Genomic DNA, 13,400 nt, shown 5'->3' on the forward strand with positions numbered 1-13,400 from the left:
AGAACAAAAATGTATATATTTATAAATAATTACAAGATTTTTGTAAATTTCATGGAGTGTAATTTTGAATACTGCCAGTTAACAGATTTCCTATATCAAATCAAACTTTCTACCATGGCAAAGATAGAAAACAATAAAAGACAAAAGAATTTGGAGCAAAAAACAATTTAGTTTAATTCAGAAAAATGAAAAATAGAATTTATGCACACAGTTACTCACTGTCAATAGGTTCTAAAAACTCAGCAAGGTCTGGTCTAACGTATACTTTTTCGTACAACGAGTCCTTAGCCACATTAACTGTTCTGTTGTGTAGACAGGAGATGTCTAATAAATCTGGGGTAAGATCTTTTATCGATTGGGCACCAATCAATCTCATGTTCATTTCCAACTCTTCTTTTAGTAAGTCAATAGCCTTTTGGACACCATCCTTACCGTAACAAGAATTAGCATACAAAAATGGCCTACCTAGACCCACACCAGTAGCTCCTAAACATAGGGCTTTAATGACATCTGAACCACGACGAACACCACCGTCAACAAAGACTTCGAAGTTCTTATCTAGCTGTTTTTCTTTCAAAACAGGCATAGTTTCAGCTAAAACTTCTATTGGAGCCCTTGCAAAATCCAATTGTCTACCACCGTGGTTAGATAAGACAATACCTTGACATCCAATTTCAGCGGCTTTAACTGCATCATCAACCCTTTGAACACCTTTGATGATAATAGGAAGTTTAGTCTTCTTCCTTAACACCTTAATATCTTGCCATGTTAAAGATGGGTCAATAAATTTGGAAAGTGTCTTAGCAGCGCCTTCTGATTCTCCTAAGTCATTGGTTTTCATTCTCTTTGGTCCGCTCATGGTATTATGGAACTTGATCTTCTTATCTTTCTCTCTGGATCCTAGAGATGGGGCATCAACTGTGACAAAAATAGCTTTAATTCCTAGTTCTTCGATATGTTTGACAACTTCCTCAGTGATTTTACGGTCAGAGTTAACATACAATTGGTACCACATAACCTGCTCTTTCGATGGTGCAGCCTTGACAATTTCATCAACAGAACAAGAAGCCAGTGTTGAAATCATTTGAGCTGCTTTATTTGGCCCTTGACCGCAACCTCTTGCGATATCCTTTTCACCTTCCCTAGGATTACCTAGTTTACATAAAGCAGTGGCGGTTACGTAGAATGGAACATCAACTTTGGATCCTAGCATCTTGGTGGTAGTATCCACTTTACTAACATCAACGAGTACTCGAGGGTTGAAGAATATTCTATGGTAAGCATTATGGTTTTCACGATAACTGATCTCGTCATCACCGGCAGATGAGTAATAAGCCCAAGCCTGTTTCGTCAATATCTGAGAAGCTAAATATTCAAAATCATAAAGATTCATAATGGAGTCTAGATGAGGTAGTCTAGTTTTTAGTTCAGCTTTTCTGGCAATGTCATCAGGAGTTTCACCAGGAGCATATGGTGGACAGATATAATCAGCGGGTAATTTCCCATCTAATGGACCAATCATCTGCTCTGGTTTGATATACTTGGGAATAGCATCCGGCGCATGAATTGGGTCAAAAACTGCAGATACGTCTTTACCTGCATTAGCTTTAATAATTTCTGGTCCACCTGGGTGTAGAGCAATAAATGACGACAGATCGTATACATATCCATTTATAACAACCCAGCAATCCTCTGGGGTATTATGTTTTATAACTTCTTCAGGAGATACCTTTGGTTTGCTCTGATCAATCTTGACATCATTCGATATTTGTGATTGTTGTACCAATAATACCGAAGTAGCAGCAGAGAATCCCGCAGCAACACTAAGCGCCCATAGTAACCTGCTATTCGTGCCCTTTCCATTCCCTGTAGTCCTGCCGGTGAAGAATCTAGCATTCAGAGCAGTTCTCCCAGCATTTCTCACCGTAGACACAGCTCTAAACCTGCCACAGCTGATATTTTTTATAAGTCCTTTACTAGTGCTCTTATACATGGTAGATATTTGGTGATATTTACCTTAACCTCCAGGTTCTGTTGTTATTAGTATTATCCATTGCATTCAACTACCAGAATTGTATACAATGTACAATGTGTTTATATATATGTATTTTTATTTTTTTTAGAAATAGAATATAGATAATATTCCCCTTAATCTACTCCAACAATATCCCACTTTTTACACTATAAACCTCAACCATCCGATAGCATTAAGTGCGATATATCCCACGTAAACAAGAAATCTACTATTTGCGCAGAGATATTAAGAATTATCCCACGCAAAGAGGTAATTTGCGGAGTTCCGCTCCATAGCATTGAGCCCATCACTTATCAGCTACATCCTCGAAGAATGGAGAAGGTAGGATTAGCAAGAGTACACCCAACCCGAGAAATAATACTACATTGAGATATTACCTACTCCCCGCTATGTATATCTGATAAATAGAAGCCATATGTATGGCCCACTGTATATCCCACCCTTTTTAGAATAATAATACTTATTTAAAGTCTCTTAGAGTTATTTTGATGGCCTTTGATTGGACGATGTTTTGACATATACGTCATGATCTGTTTCTCAATATTAAAACATTTAATTGAGCACTGTTGAAGTCCCTAATTGCCTATTTCGGATACCGACGTGGGATGTACCCCCATATGGAGAACATACCACAAAAATGTGTGGGATGAGGGGTTTTTATGACCACCCTTATTTTTCTTTATTTCTCCCTTTTACTCATCGGGGCTGAAAGCCGGGTAACATGCGGCATCTCGGAGTTTGATAAAAGTTAATAAGAGTTTTATGTGCACATCGTATATAATAACGTCATATTAAATTATGTATAGACCGATACCATAGACTTACATACATATTCGCTTTTTTTTTTTTTGAATTTTGAGATAGTCATATAATTTGAAATATTAATATTCACAAAAACGTCAGTAGTTTAAACATCAAATAGGACAAAAAAAAAAATATAAAAAGAAAGAAAATAGAATATATAATGAAATTCAAAGTAAGAAAGTAATAACAGATGAATAAATGTAATAGAATATAATAATAACAATGAAATATCAAAGGATAAAATGAGAATATACTTTTAGGAAGAAGTAAAAATATCAATCGTGTAGGAACATTAGACAACAAGATACTACCTTTTCCCTAGTATATTTCGTAGTCCAACAAAGGAAATTGATCTTCCACGTGATTGTTGACTGTTGGGGCTTATACTGTTTCTATATTGCTGATTACCCACAGAGTTTAGTGTTCTAGATCTTGACCTTCCATTATTAAGATGGATAGAGAGTGTACTAAATTCGGACTGTGCCAACGGCGATTTAGATAGCGGTGAAGTATTTTTAGAGAAAAGAGTTGGAGACGTACTCTCAGGGCTATCAACTGCTGTATTTCTTAGTATTTGCCTTGCTTGGTTAGCTGTAGGTCTTTCATGGGTGAAGGATTTGGTTAGTCTGATCTTCTCGATGTTTGGTGATAGTGAAGGTGGATTACAATACTTTGGCGGCAACTCTTCGTCAATTGTAGATGATAACACAGCCATATCATATGACGGTACCCTAGACGGTGTTTTAATTTTTGTATAAAAGTCCTCGGTAAGATCTGGGGCATATCTAGCTATATCACTGTCATGGTTAGTAAATACTGGAATATATTGTGGTGACCCATATGGAAGCGACTTACAATCAGGTTCCACGTCTTCCTGAATTGCGTCAATCGAAAAATAATCTCCTGAAGAAGATGGTAATGAACGATCATGCAACTTTGAATAATAATCTGGCTTACTATTATCAATACTGAGCCCTCTAAGACTTCCATCCAATTTATTTAAACTGTCCTCGTTACTCAATACAGATTCATTAGTAGCCTCAATCGGACTGTTAACTGTTGATTCATTTAAGGGCGTGTCATGACATAGCTTATCATAAATATGCATTTCATAATTGGGTGGAACCATTAATCCATTCATAGTTCTATTTTGGGCTAGCTTCCTCCTATCAACTACATTATTGTCATTGGTATTTGGAAATATTAACCTATCCGTTTTATTAAATGGTGTAGCTGACCATTTATGCTCTCTCCTTGGTTTATTTTCATCTCCTTCAAGGGTCACGTACAGTGAACTATAAGGTTTTGTTGATAGTTCTATGTAAGGCGAAATGTAAAGCTGAACTGATAGGGTGGCCCGAAGCTCTGATATATGATTATCTGGATTAATCAAAGATGCGACAAGCCTAATTTGATGACGACTTTTAATGCATTCTAGTGCATAACAATCATGAGTGCACTTCAATAAATCTGAGGGTATCTTTAGCAAAGCTTCCAAATCCCAGCTATCTTTAAAGGCCGAATCAACTATTGTTGGATCATTAGACAGCTTAATTTCATTGATAGGATCCTTGATCTTGATTTCAGTCACTTTGCGTTCGCCCTCCACTAGTTTCTCATTAGGCTTTGTACCATAATGATATTTTTCGATCAATGAGATGCGTATAGGACCTAATTTTAATCCTTTTAAAAGTGGAACTAATAGGATACGAATTGGAACAGTTGATCCTATAGCAATAGCCTTAGTAGGTACGGAAATAGAGTATTCAACTTTTTTGGGCCATGTGTTGTTAAACAGTACACTTTCTGACAATTCAATAGCGTCTGATGATAAAGTACGAACGATCCTTAAATGCTTCTGACACATCATGGTAGCCCCAGGATTCAATCTTTGTAAGCTAGCTATAAGATTATATGTAATAAGTGCACCTGGTAAACCCTCTACACTTTCAGGCAAAGTTCCAGGTAAAATGACGTTAAAAGGGAATTCATAAGTACCTTTTATTAATGTGAAATACTTATTATTGGTATGGTCAAAATTCATCTTGTGTAAGGAGGTGGATGATTTGGGTCCGGTACCCTTCAAACTCCGCACTGCAATATTATTATGATCATCATCGTGAATGTGAGTACCATTGCTTCCAACAGTATTATAGGCACCAGTGGCAAAACCGTGGATATCAAAAGAAGTCCATTCGTGTTCATAAAATATTTTCCTGTAGTATCTGGAATGCTCTTGCCTTTCGGAAGGTAGTTTCAACTTCATTTTTCCGGACAGTTTTAAGGATAAGGACTTGATCCTTATGGGTTCCTTAACTGACAGAACAATATATCCCGATAATAGTACTGAGACAGCCTCAGTCACACCTCCTTTCAACAATACCACCCCACCATCTCTGTCATTATCTATACGGATATCAAATAATACTTCTTGATCAGATGTAGTCATGTATAATGTGTAGATCAGTTTTCAATATTATTTTTTGGAGATTAGATTATAAAATTTAAAATAAAGGAATCTTGATATATTATACCAAAATAAGCCAGATATATTACCTTATGGTATTCAAACTGGTTCAAATGTGATTTTGTTCAAAAAGTCTTCTTTTTTAATTGTCTATTATGTACCAAATTTGTTAACGAATGGTCAAGATATATACCAGGTCTAACCCGAAAGTAGTACGGGTAGAACCAATATATCTCAAAATTATTAATGTATCTAGTAGTTTGAAAATTGTGAGCTCAATGATAAGGATATATTGAAAAAGCTTTATCTTACTTTTCTATTATCCCCTTTCCTTACAGTATTTCAGATGCTAGGATAAGGTGATTTGCAAGCTAAATCGATATCTTTATTAGTGGCATCCAACAATAATGATCTTCTACCATACAAAAGCAAAAAAAACTAACAAAGAATATATTTAATAATTTTTTAAAGGGAGCAACTCCTCTTTTTTTCCCAAGTAGTTTCTTCAATCTATTAAAACTGTATGGCTATATTGTCGATACGATCTGACAATAATTACAAAGAGATTATTACCGATCGGCAAATTTAATTTGGAATTTTTTTTTTCACCGTTTTCACCTTCTTTTTTCCTAACTATCTTTAGACCATGAGTCTTTCTGCTATCTTTCTTCTGTGCTACCAACGATTTAAAAATATAATGCACAAACAAGTTGCTTCCTACGCCTAGAACAGCCCTTCAACGAGATGCATCACCATCAACCTTTCATACAGAACGTTTTTTACAACATACCCGACCCCTTTCTAATAATAATAGAACTTTCCCTATATAACAAGCAAGGCAAGGCAAGGCTATTTCTTTTTTTTTTTTTTTTTTTTTTTTTGTATATAGACTACAAAGAAACTAGATATTCTTAATTCTTTTCTTTTTTAGTGATTTTGATTTTGATATTTGATTTTGCGAAAAACTTATCCTACAATGAGAACCCTATTCTCTGCCCTGAGTGCAACCTTGTTTTTTGTTATCTTAGTGAGTTTATACAACTAATGTTACATCAGTTCACTATACAAATCACTTTAATAGCTCTTGGAACTACACCTCAGCAAATAATTTGCGGGGTAAGATAAGCCCGATTCACCTTGGATTGAAAAAAAAAAAAAACAAACTATTTTGTATCTTTTGATTCATTTTCAAGACAATGTAAAATACTTAAAAAGATATTTAGTCTATATTAGTTGAATACTGAGAAAGTAGAAGACAATCTCCGCCTCTCTCGGGATCAAGAACGTAGTTGTAGAGATACCCATCAGATGACAGAACTCTAATCGGAAGCATTGTGACTTTTTGGTTAGTGTCTTGCGGATCAAACAGTTCTGGATACTCTGACTTATTGACTTCAATCTCCTTACCAATGGTACACAAAGTCTTCGTACTACTCGAGGATATACTATCATTAGGCAGTTTCAAAGATGCGAAGTGTCTTGACGGTTCCAAGATTGATGTAACTTTGATAGGGAACAGTTGGCCCAAGGTCTTTGCTGCTTGTCTAGATATCTTCTGTGAGGAGTTTCTTATCATTCTTCCCATTGTCTTCCTCGATGCATCTACATATGGTTCTTTTATAGACTCGCCGTCAGTATCTATTCCAGTGGCAGAGTTGTCATCTCTATTATCATTAGAATCATTCATATCGTCATAATTATTGCTGTCATCACTGTCTGCATCGGCAGCATTCGTTTTCCAGAGTTTGAATATGTGAACGGTTTTGGTTGAACATGTTACTGTGAGGAACATATTGTCTTGGCTGAAACTTAACGAATATATCTTAGTAGGGTACGTACCCCTCCTGAATTGATAGAGTTTCGAACCAGTACTTGTATTGAAAACTCTAATAATTGTACCTTTATCGGATGCTGTCGCTATGAGACTTCCATCAAAACTGAACGCAAGGGCAGCTATCTCACCCTTGTGTGCCTCTATCACCATAAGCGGTTGAAGAGTATTAAGATCATATAGAATGACATCACCATTCTTAACATTATTTTCTACCAATTCTCCGCTTGGATCATTGCTGTACTTATATAAAGAATCATCTTCTTCTTGATCTTCATTCCTAGAAAACGAATCATCATTACCTGAGCCAAATGCCTCAGAAGTTGACAGATCAGCAGATCTCCCTTTATTGCTAGTTATATTTAGCGTATTTGTATTCACATTTGGCTTGATTTCCGAGTTGATGATCTTAGGAGGTGATGGGTAAGCCAAATAATTACTTTCTAATTGTGAACACAGTGATACAAGTCCCTCGGAGTTGGGACTAGTTTCTATCGTGTGTAATAGTTTCATGTTATTAATATCGTAGACATATATCTGCTCCTTGAGTACCACTACTAATCGTGATCTATTCATCTTAACACTTAATATTTTTGTTGGGAAAGTCACCTCACAAATTATAGAATGCTTCTTAGTATTAATAATTCGAAGTCTTCTTGGTGATAACATAGGTTGATCTCCGATACCAACAAGAGCTAATAGAGACGTTGAAAATAACATCTCTACTATTCCATATCCTCCAGAGTCTTCAGAATAGAATTTCCCAAAGGGTGCACAATTAAATATAAGGAAGCCATTCGATGTGCCCATCGATATGCAGGTGCCGGTCTGATTGAAATTCATATAATTGATAGATACATTTTTCTCTAACATGGTTTCCTATATGCAGTCTTTTCCCAGTCCTATTTGATTGTAATAAACACTATAAAAACTATTATCTATCTTGTATAACTTCTATCCTTTATATTCTTCCTTGTTCCTTTACCGTTGATTTAAATTTTTCTTCCCTTTTCTATCAATAATATATATGTATTTTAAAACCTCAGAATACTAATTTCCAAAATGAGAACTGATAATAACATAAAGATATGAAACTGATTCCTTCCTCGTAAAATACTTATCTTAGACATTTTCATTGCATTCAACATCACCTTGTTTTTTTGTAATTTTATTTTTTTTTTTCAAAATTACCTTATTTCTTTTTTGATATCATTAATTTTTTTTAATTTTTTTTTTCAAACAATGCAGTATTCATCTTACAGAGTATATTACACACTTACAATAGTACGCCACCATTTTATGCTAAGGCTAAACTATTTACAAGTATCCAATTAACCCATTATCTGTAGTATTCTATCTTATGCCAAATGGCACAATATTAATAACATAATAATCTTACTTGTCGACATGTAGTGATAGAAATTATGCTATGACTATCTTTAGCTTATTGATAATAATTTAACTTCCATAAAACAGCCAGACACTACTCATTTTTGAACCCTTGTAAAACCAGTTTATATTTATAATACATCACAAACACAGAAAGCTAAAAAATAACTAATAACAATCCTCCTCATCAATTCTACTAAGCGCAAGTGGTTTAGTGGTAAAATCCAACGTTGCCATCGTTGGGCCCCCGGTTCGATTCCGGGCTTGCGCAATTTCTTTTTTTCCTTCCTTTTGCTAAGTACTGCAAAAAGAAAAACCACCCTTCCAGAAGCTCTCGAGTCTCTTTACCTTCTGCAAAAATATGTAACAAGCGTTAGGACACGGAATATTTTATTTATATTGTCCTCTATCATTTCATTATAAGGTAATATTAGTATAGAATCAATTGTACTTTACCTTTTTTTACTTGCGTTAGAGATTTGAATACTATAGGTGAAAAAGCAGCAATCAAAATAAACTGCTATAAGGATATTGTATTCATATATTTATTATCATTAATTTGATTTAAAGACACAAGAACATTATGAGTGGTACGGATCCAATTCATGATAAGGGAGTTAAGGATGAGGAGAAACTTAAAGGAGATCCTAGTGTCAATATTGATGAGATGATAAGTGCTACAGAGGATCTATTACAAGGTTCTAAAGATAAAAAGAAGAAGAAGAATAAGAAGAAGAAGAAGAAAGCCAAGAAATCTGTAACGGAATCAATTGAGAGTTCTAGTGACTCTAAGAACTCTCCTGGAACTACAGATGCTGAAGATACTAAAGACGAAGAATCTAGCTCAACCCCTAAGAAGTTGAACAAGAAATCTTCAAAGATACAGAGTAGACCAGCTAGTATTGTCAGAGTAGATAGAGATTCGATTAAGCGGAAGAGTTCTGATTTGGATAGTATTTTAGTAGGTATCGAAGAGTACTTGCAAACAGATGAAGATGTCAAAGTTACAATTGCTGATGAATCGGACCAAATAACTAATAAAATACCTCATCAAAACGTGTCTCCCGTAAAAGAAAAGACCTCTAATAAGTTAGAACCTAAAGAAGATGATACGAAGACCGGCACTGATGATAAAACCATAGTCGTTCCTGACAAACTTGAAAAAAATGGCACATCTTTAAAAAATAGTGTTACTAAACAAGAATCCCAATCAGAGCGTAGTTCCGCTATTAAATCAAAAGAATTAAAAGAAACCGTCATCGATACCAGTACTTCAGTGAGTTCTAACTCTATAGAAACTGATAATGGAACAACAGGTATCAACGCAGAGGCCAAAACTACTAATGCAGTCGAATTAAATCCAAAGGATACAAATCAAGCTAATAAAGTCACTATTGCTGCCGGTAAATCAAAGACTAGCACTCCACTAGAAAAGAAGGTAAATGTCGAAGAAGGTAGCAATCCTACTCCTGATAAGACTGAGGTCTTCCACGTCGAAGTGAAGACTGATATTAAGGAGCCAAACCCTGATAAGGACTTAAGTACTACAAGTAGTGAAGGAAAAAAACCTACTAAGGAATTAGCAACAGAAAAACCTTCCGAATACCGTCAAGACACTACTCGAGAATCTAAAGAAGACTCTAATGCCATTGTTGTAAATGAGAACATTAAAGAAGTAGAGCCAGAACAAAAAGAGAAGCAAGTCCATGTTAAGACAGGAGATGTCCAGGAAACCAATTCGAAAAGTGAAATAAGTCACACTTCAGTAAAAGTCGAACTCAAAGATGCTTTAAATAAAGATTCATTACTAGCCAAAGCTGAACCTGTCGCAATTGAGAATGACAATCAACAATCACCAAATAACAAAAATGGAAGTACTCTTGATATGGAAAGTTCTGAATCTTTGGACATGAAGGAAAACAAGTCGGAGCTAAATACTATGGTAGATGTTAGTGACACTGAGAAGTCTGAAGTCGAGGTACTAGATTCTAATAAATTACTAGAGAATCCACAATCCAAGAAAGCTAATATTAGCTTAAATGATGACAGCAACAATTTGTCGTTTGAAGAGAATACGACAGTCATTTCTGATGCTCCTAAGCAACCAGTGGTTGAAAAAAACGTTAAGCAAAAGAAGGATATTACAGATACTAAAGACTCAACAGAGTCGATAACTGATAAACAAGTCGTAAAGGAGACCTTAGCTCCTACATCTCCCTCAGAAGACAATATATCTGAACAGGAAGCAGAGGAAACCCGGGATTCTGCTTCTGCCGAAATACTGCACAACTCCAATGAAACGGATAATAATACTGATGAAGTAATTATAGATAAAGATAAAAATCACACTTCAGAGAAAAATGTTACAATTGAAAAAGTTGCAGAACAAGCTGTAGAGAATGAAAAAACAGAGCAAAACACAGATGTGATAAAATCTCCAGAAACCCCAAAGAAGACAATAAAGGGGCATGATGATGAGACACCTATAAAAAGGGTCGTTATAGGAACAGTTGGTAGTCCACCTAACAATAAAAACGATGAGAACTTATCTGAAACTGCTGAAAAATCTATAGAGGAAGACAAAACCGATGAGATTACAAGCCCAAAGCCAGAAACAGAAGATGCTATTAAATCCACTGAAACGACGAGCCCAGCGAAAGTGAAGAAAGTACCCGCTGCTACTGCTACTCCAGAACAGCATACAGAAAAAAGTAAAGAACAAACAGCCAATGTGAACGCTGAAAAAGAGGATATTAATGAAGAAAATGTACTTGTTGATGATGGCGGGAAAAAGGGAGATACTAATGATGATAACAACAAAGAAAAAGCTGCTGAAACCACTTCTGATTCAAAGAAGCGGAATGATCAACACATATCAAAAGATAATGAATTGACTGATAACCAATCTAAAAGTACCAAAACAGTAACTGCTGAGGAAGAAGAAGATGCTGGTGAAATAATGGGTCTTGATTTGGGTCCATCTGAAGAAGTGAAATCTTTAAACACTAATGAACCTGTCTCTACGGAAAAACAAGAAGCCTCATCTAGTATACAGGATATATTAGATGAAACAGATAAGCTTTTGGAAGAACTGAACTTTGTAGATGATTCAGAGATCAATGCTATGCTAAGCTCATTAGATAACAAGAGTTCGCAGTCAAATAAAAAGACAGTTAAAAATGATGCTAATACAATCAAAACCAGCGATATTGCTAAAGCCAATGAAGATTTACCCGTATATATTTTTACCTCATTGGCTGGAGGTGGGTTCCATATGATTCCGAGAACCAACAGACTAGCCACCATTCTTACTGCTAACAGAGTGAAATTCGAATATAGAGACCTAGGTACAGATGATGAAGCACGTAAAGTGTGGAAAACTTATGGTCGCGGAAGGACACTGCCAGGTTTGGTAAGAGGTCGCGATGACATTATCGGTAACTGGGAAGAAGTAGAGGAAGTTAACGAAAACTACGGTCTCCGCGATCTTATCTACAATACTATCTAACATTTTTTAAATAGTTCCCTGAGTATTTTTAGTATATTTTTGTATAAAATGTCCTCTCGTCCCTCCCCACACACCCCCAATAATTATCAAAGCACTAATACTTACATCAGTCTCCGTCCAGGTACAAAACCCAAATACATCTCCCCACTAGTATACATATGCATGTATATCATATGATCTCTTTTTAAACATTAAGGCAATAGTATGTCTTTTCTGTACTTTTTGCGCTGGTAGACTGAGCGGGGTATCAATCAACTACGTACCGCAATACGATTTCCAGTGCAGTCCATCCTTTTGACAGCGCTGCTTAGTTTTTATTTTGTCTTTTTCCAATCTTACCCCTCTCTAAATTTTTTATTGCTGTCTATGAAAATTAAAGACAGAAAATAAGGGAAAATAATAAACATTACGTGCGGAGGGGCACAGAGTAATGCGTACAGAATTTAGTACCCTGTCTGAGATTCTTACGTACAGATCTACAAAATTTTTTCTCTCCCTTTTTTTTTTCTGTCTTTCAATTTTATCACAAACAAAGCAAATTGCCGTTTTAGGAAAGATCCTAAAAGCTGTAGTGAAGTTCTTCCAAAAAATTTATTTGTTTCAGGCAAAATATGAACATAGCACACAAAATCCCGTAGGACATTGTAAGGGTCCTTAATAGATTCCTTACTTCTATTTTCTGGAGTACAGACATTGTCGTAGAGCTATGCTAGTAACATTATATAAAAAAAGAAAAGTGCTTTGAATACATTAATCTTTTCTCGAGCAAAGTAAATATTTGAAATAACCAAAAGAAACTAAAAACACACGAGATTGTCACTCTTTCAATAGACAAAGTACACCCCCCCCCCACGTAACGTGTGTTATTGTTTTAATGTTCAAGACAATATAATGAACAAAGAAGGAAAGAATTTAGAGGTAAGAAAAAAGGAGGGCAAGCCTACAAAAAATGAGTCCTTTTATTTTTAGTTGCTTTCCTGCCTTACATTTCTTAGATATTTTTTTAGTGGACTGCCCCTGTGTGACTTCCCTTTGTCTCTTATTGCTAGGTCTGAATAAAAAGGCAGAAGGGAGGAATTAGGAGTTGTTGAGGAAAGTTAAAAGAATGGAAAGAAAAAAGAATTGGGAGGAGTAACAAACTGAAGTACAGTAAAATCAGTAAATAAATAAAAAAATAATGATTAAGCAAATGTAAATAGCCATGTACACTTTGGCCTCACTCACTCTCTCTCTCTCCCCCCCTCTTTTTGCACTTGTATTTTTTGTTGTTGTTTTTTTTTTTCATTTCTTTCTTGTATAAATAGGAATAAGATTATCTAGGAACTCAATTACAACTAGTAACTCAATTAATCTTTTAATTTTGAGT

The 13,400-nt window shown here is 35.4% G+C and overlaps 4 protein-coding genes across 4 annotated transcripts; 1 reads left to right on the forward strand and 3 right to left on the reverse strand.

The window, feature by feature from the left end:
• Nucleotides 1-211: 211 nt before the first annotated feature.
• CYB2 (L-lactate dehydrogenase (cytochrome)) lies at nucleotides 212-1,993 on the reverse strand (the record flags this gene model as incomplete). Its single annotated transcript, XM_071054434.1, has 1 exon — nucleotides 212-1,993. The coding sequence occupies one exon, from the start codon at nucleotides 1,991-1,993 to the stop codon at nucleotides 212-214; it is 1,782 nt and encodes a 593-aa protein (XP_070909127.1).
• Nucleotides 1,994-3,146: 1,153 nt separating this feature from the next.
• Nucleotides 3,147-5,288, reverse strand: ROG3 (Rog3p; the record flags this gene model as incomplete). The annotated part of the gene is made up of 1 exon (XM_071054435.1): nucleotides 3,147-5,288. One exon carries the CDS (start codon nucleotides 5,286-5,288, stop codon nucleotides 3,147-3,149), a length of 2,142 nt encoding a protein of 713 aa, XP_070909128.1.
• A 1,237-nt stretch (nucleotides 5,289-6,525) lies between these two features.
• ATG18 (phosphoinositide binding protein ATG18) lies at nucleotides 6,526-8,010 on the reverse strand (the record flags this gene model as incomplete). The annotated part of the gene is made up of 1 exon (XM_071054436.1): nucleotides 6,526-8,010. The coding sequence occupies one exon, from the start codon at nucleotides 8,008-8,010 to the stop codon at nucleotides 6,526-6,528; it is 1,485 nt and encodes a 494-aa protein (XP_070909129.1).
• A 1,099-nt stretch (nucleotides 8,011-9,109) lies between these two features.
• Nucleotides 9,110-12,034, forward strand: AIP5 (Aip5p; the record flags this gene model as incomplete). The annotated part of the gene is made up of 1 exon (XM_071054437.1): nucleotides 9,110-12,034. One exon carries the CDS (start codon nucleotides 9,110-9,112, stop codon nucleotides 12,032-12,034), a length of 2,925 nt encoding a protein of 974 aa, XP_070909130.1.
• Nucleotides 12,035-13,400: the final 1,366 nt, after the last annotated feature.

This window comes from Nakaseomyces bracarensis (assembly GCF_045282275.1).
Source record: "Nakaseomyces bracarensis strain CBM3 chromosome Unknown Scaff13_0, whole genome shotgun sequence".
Taxonomy (NCBI): domain Eukaryota; kingdom Fungi; phylum Ascomycota; class Saccharomycetes; order Saccharomycetales; family Saccharomycetaceae; genus Nakaseomyces; species Nakaseomyces bracarensis.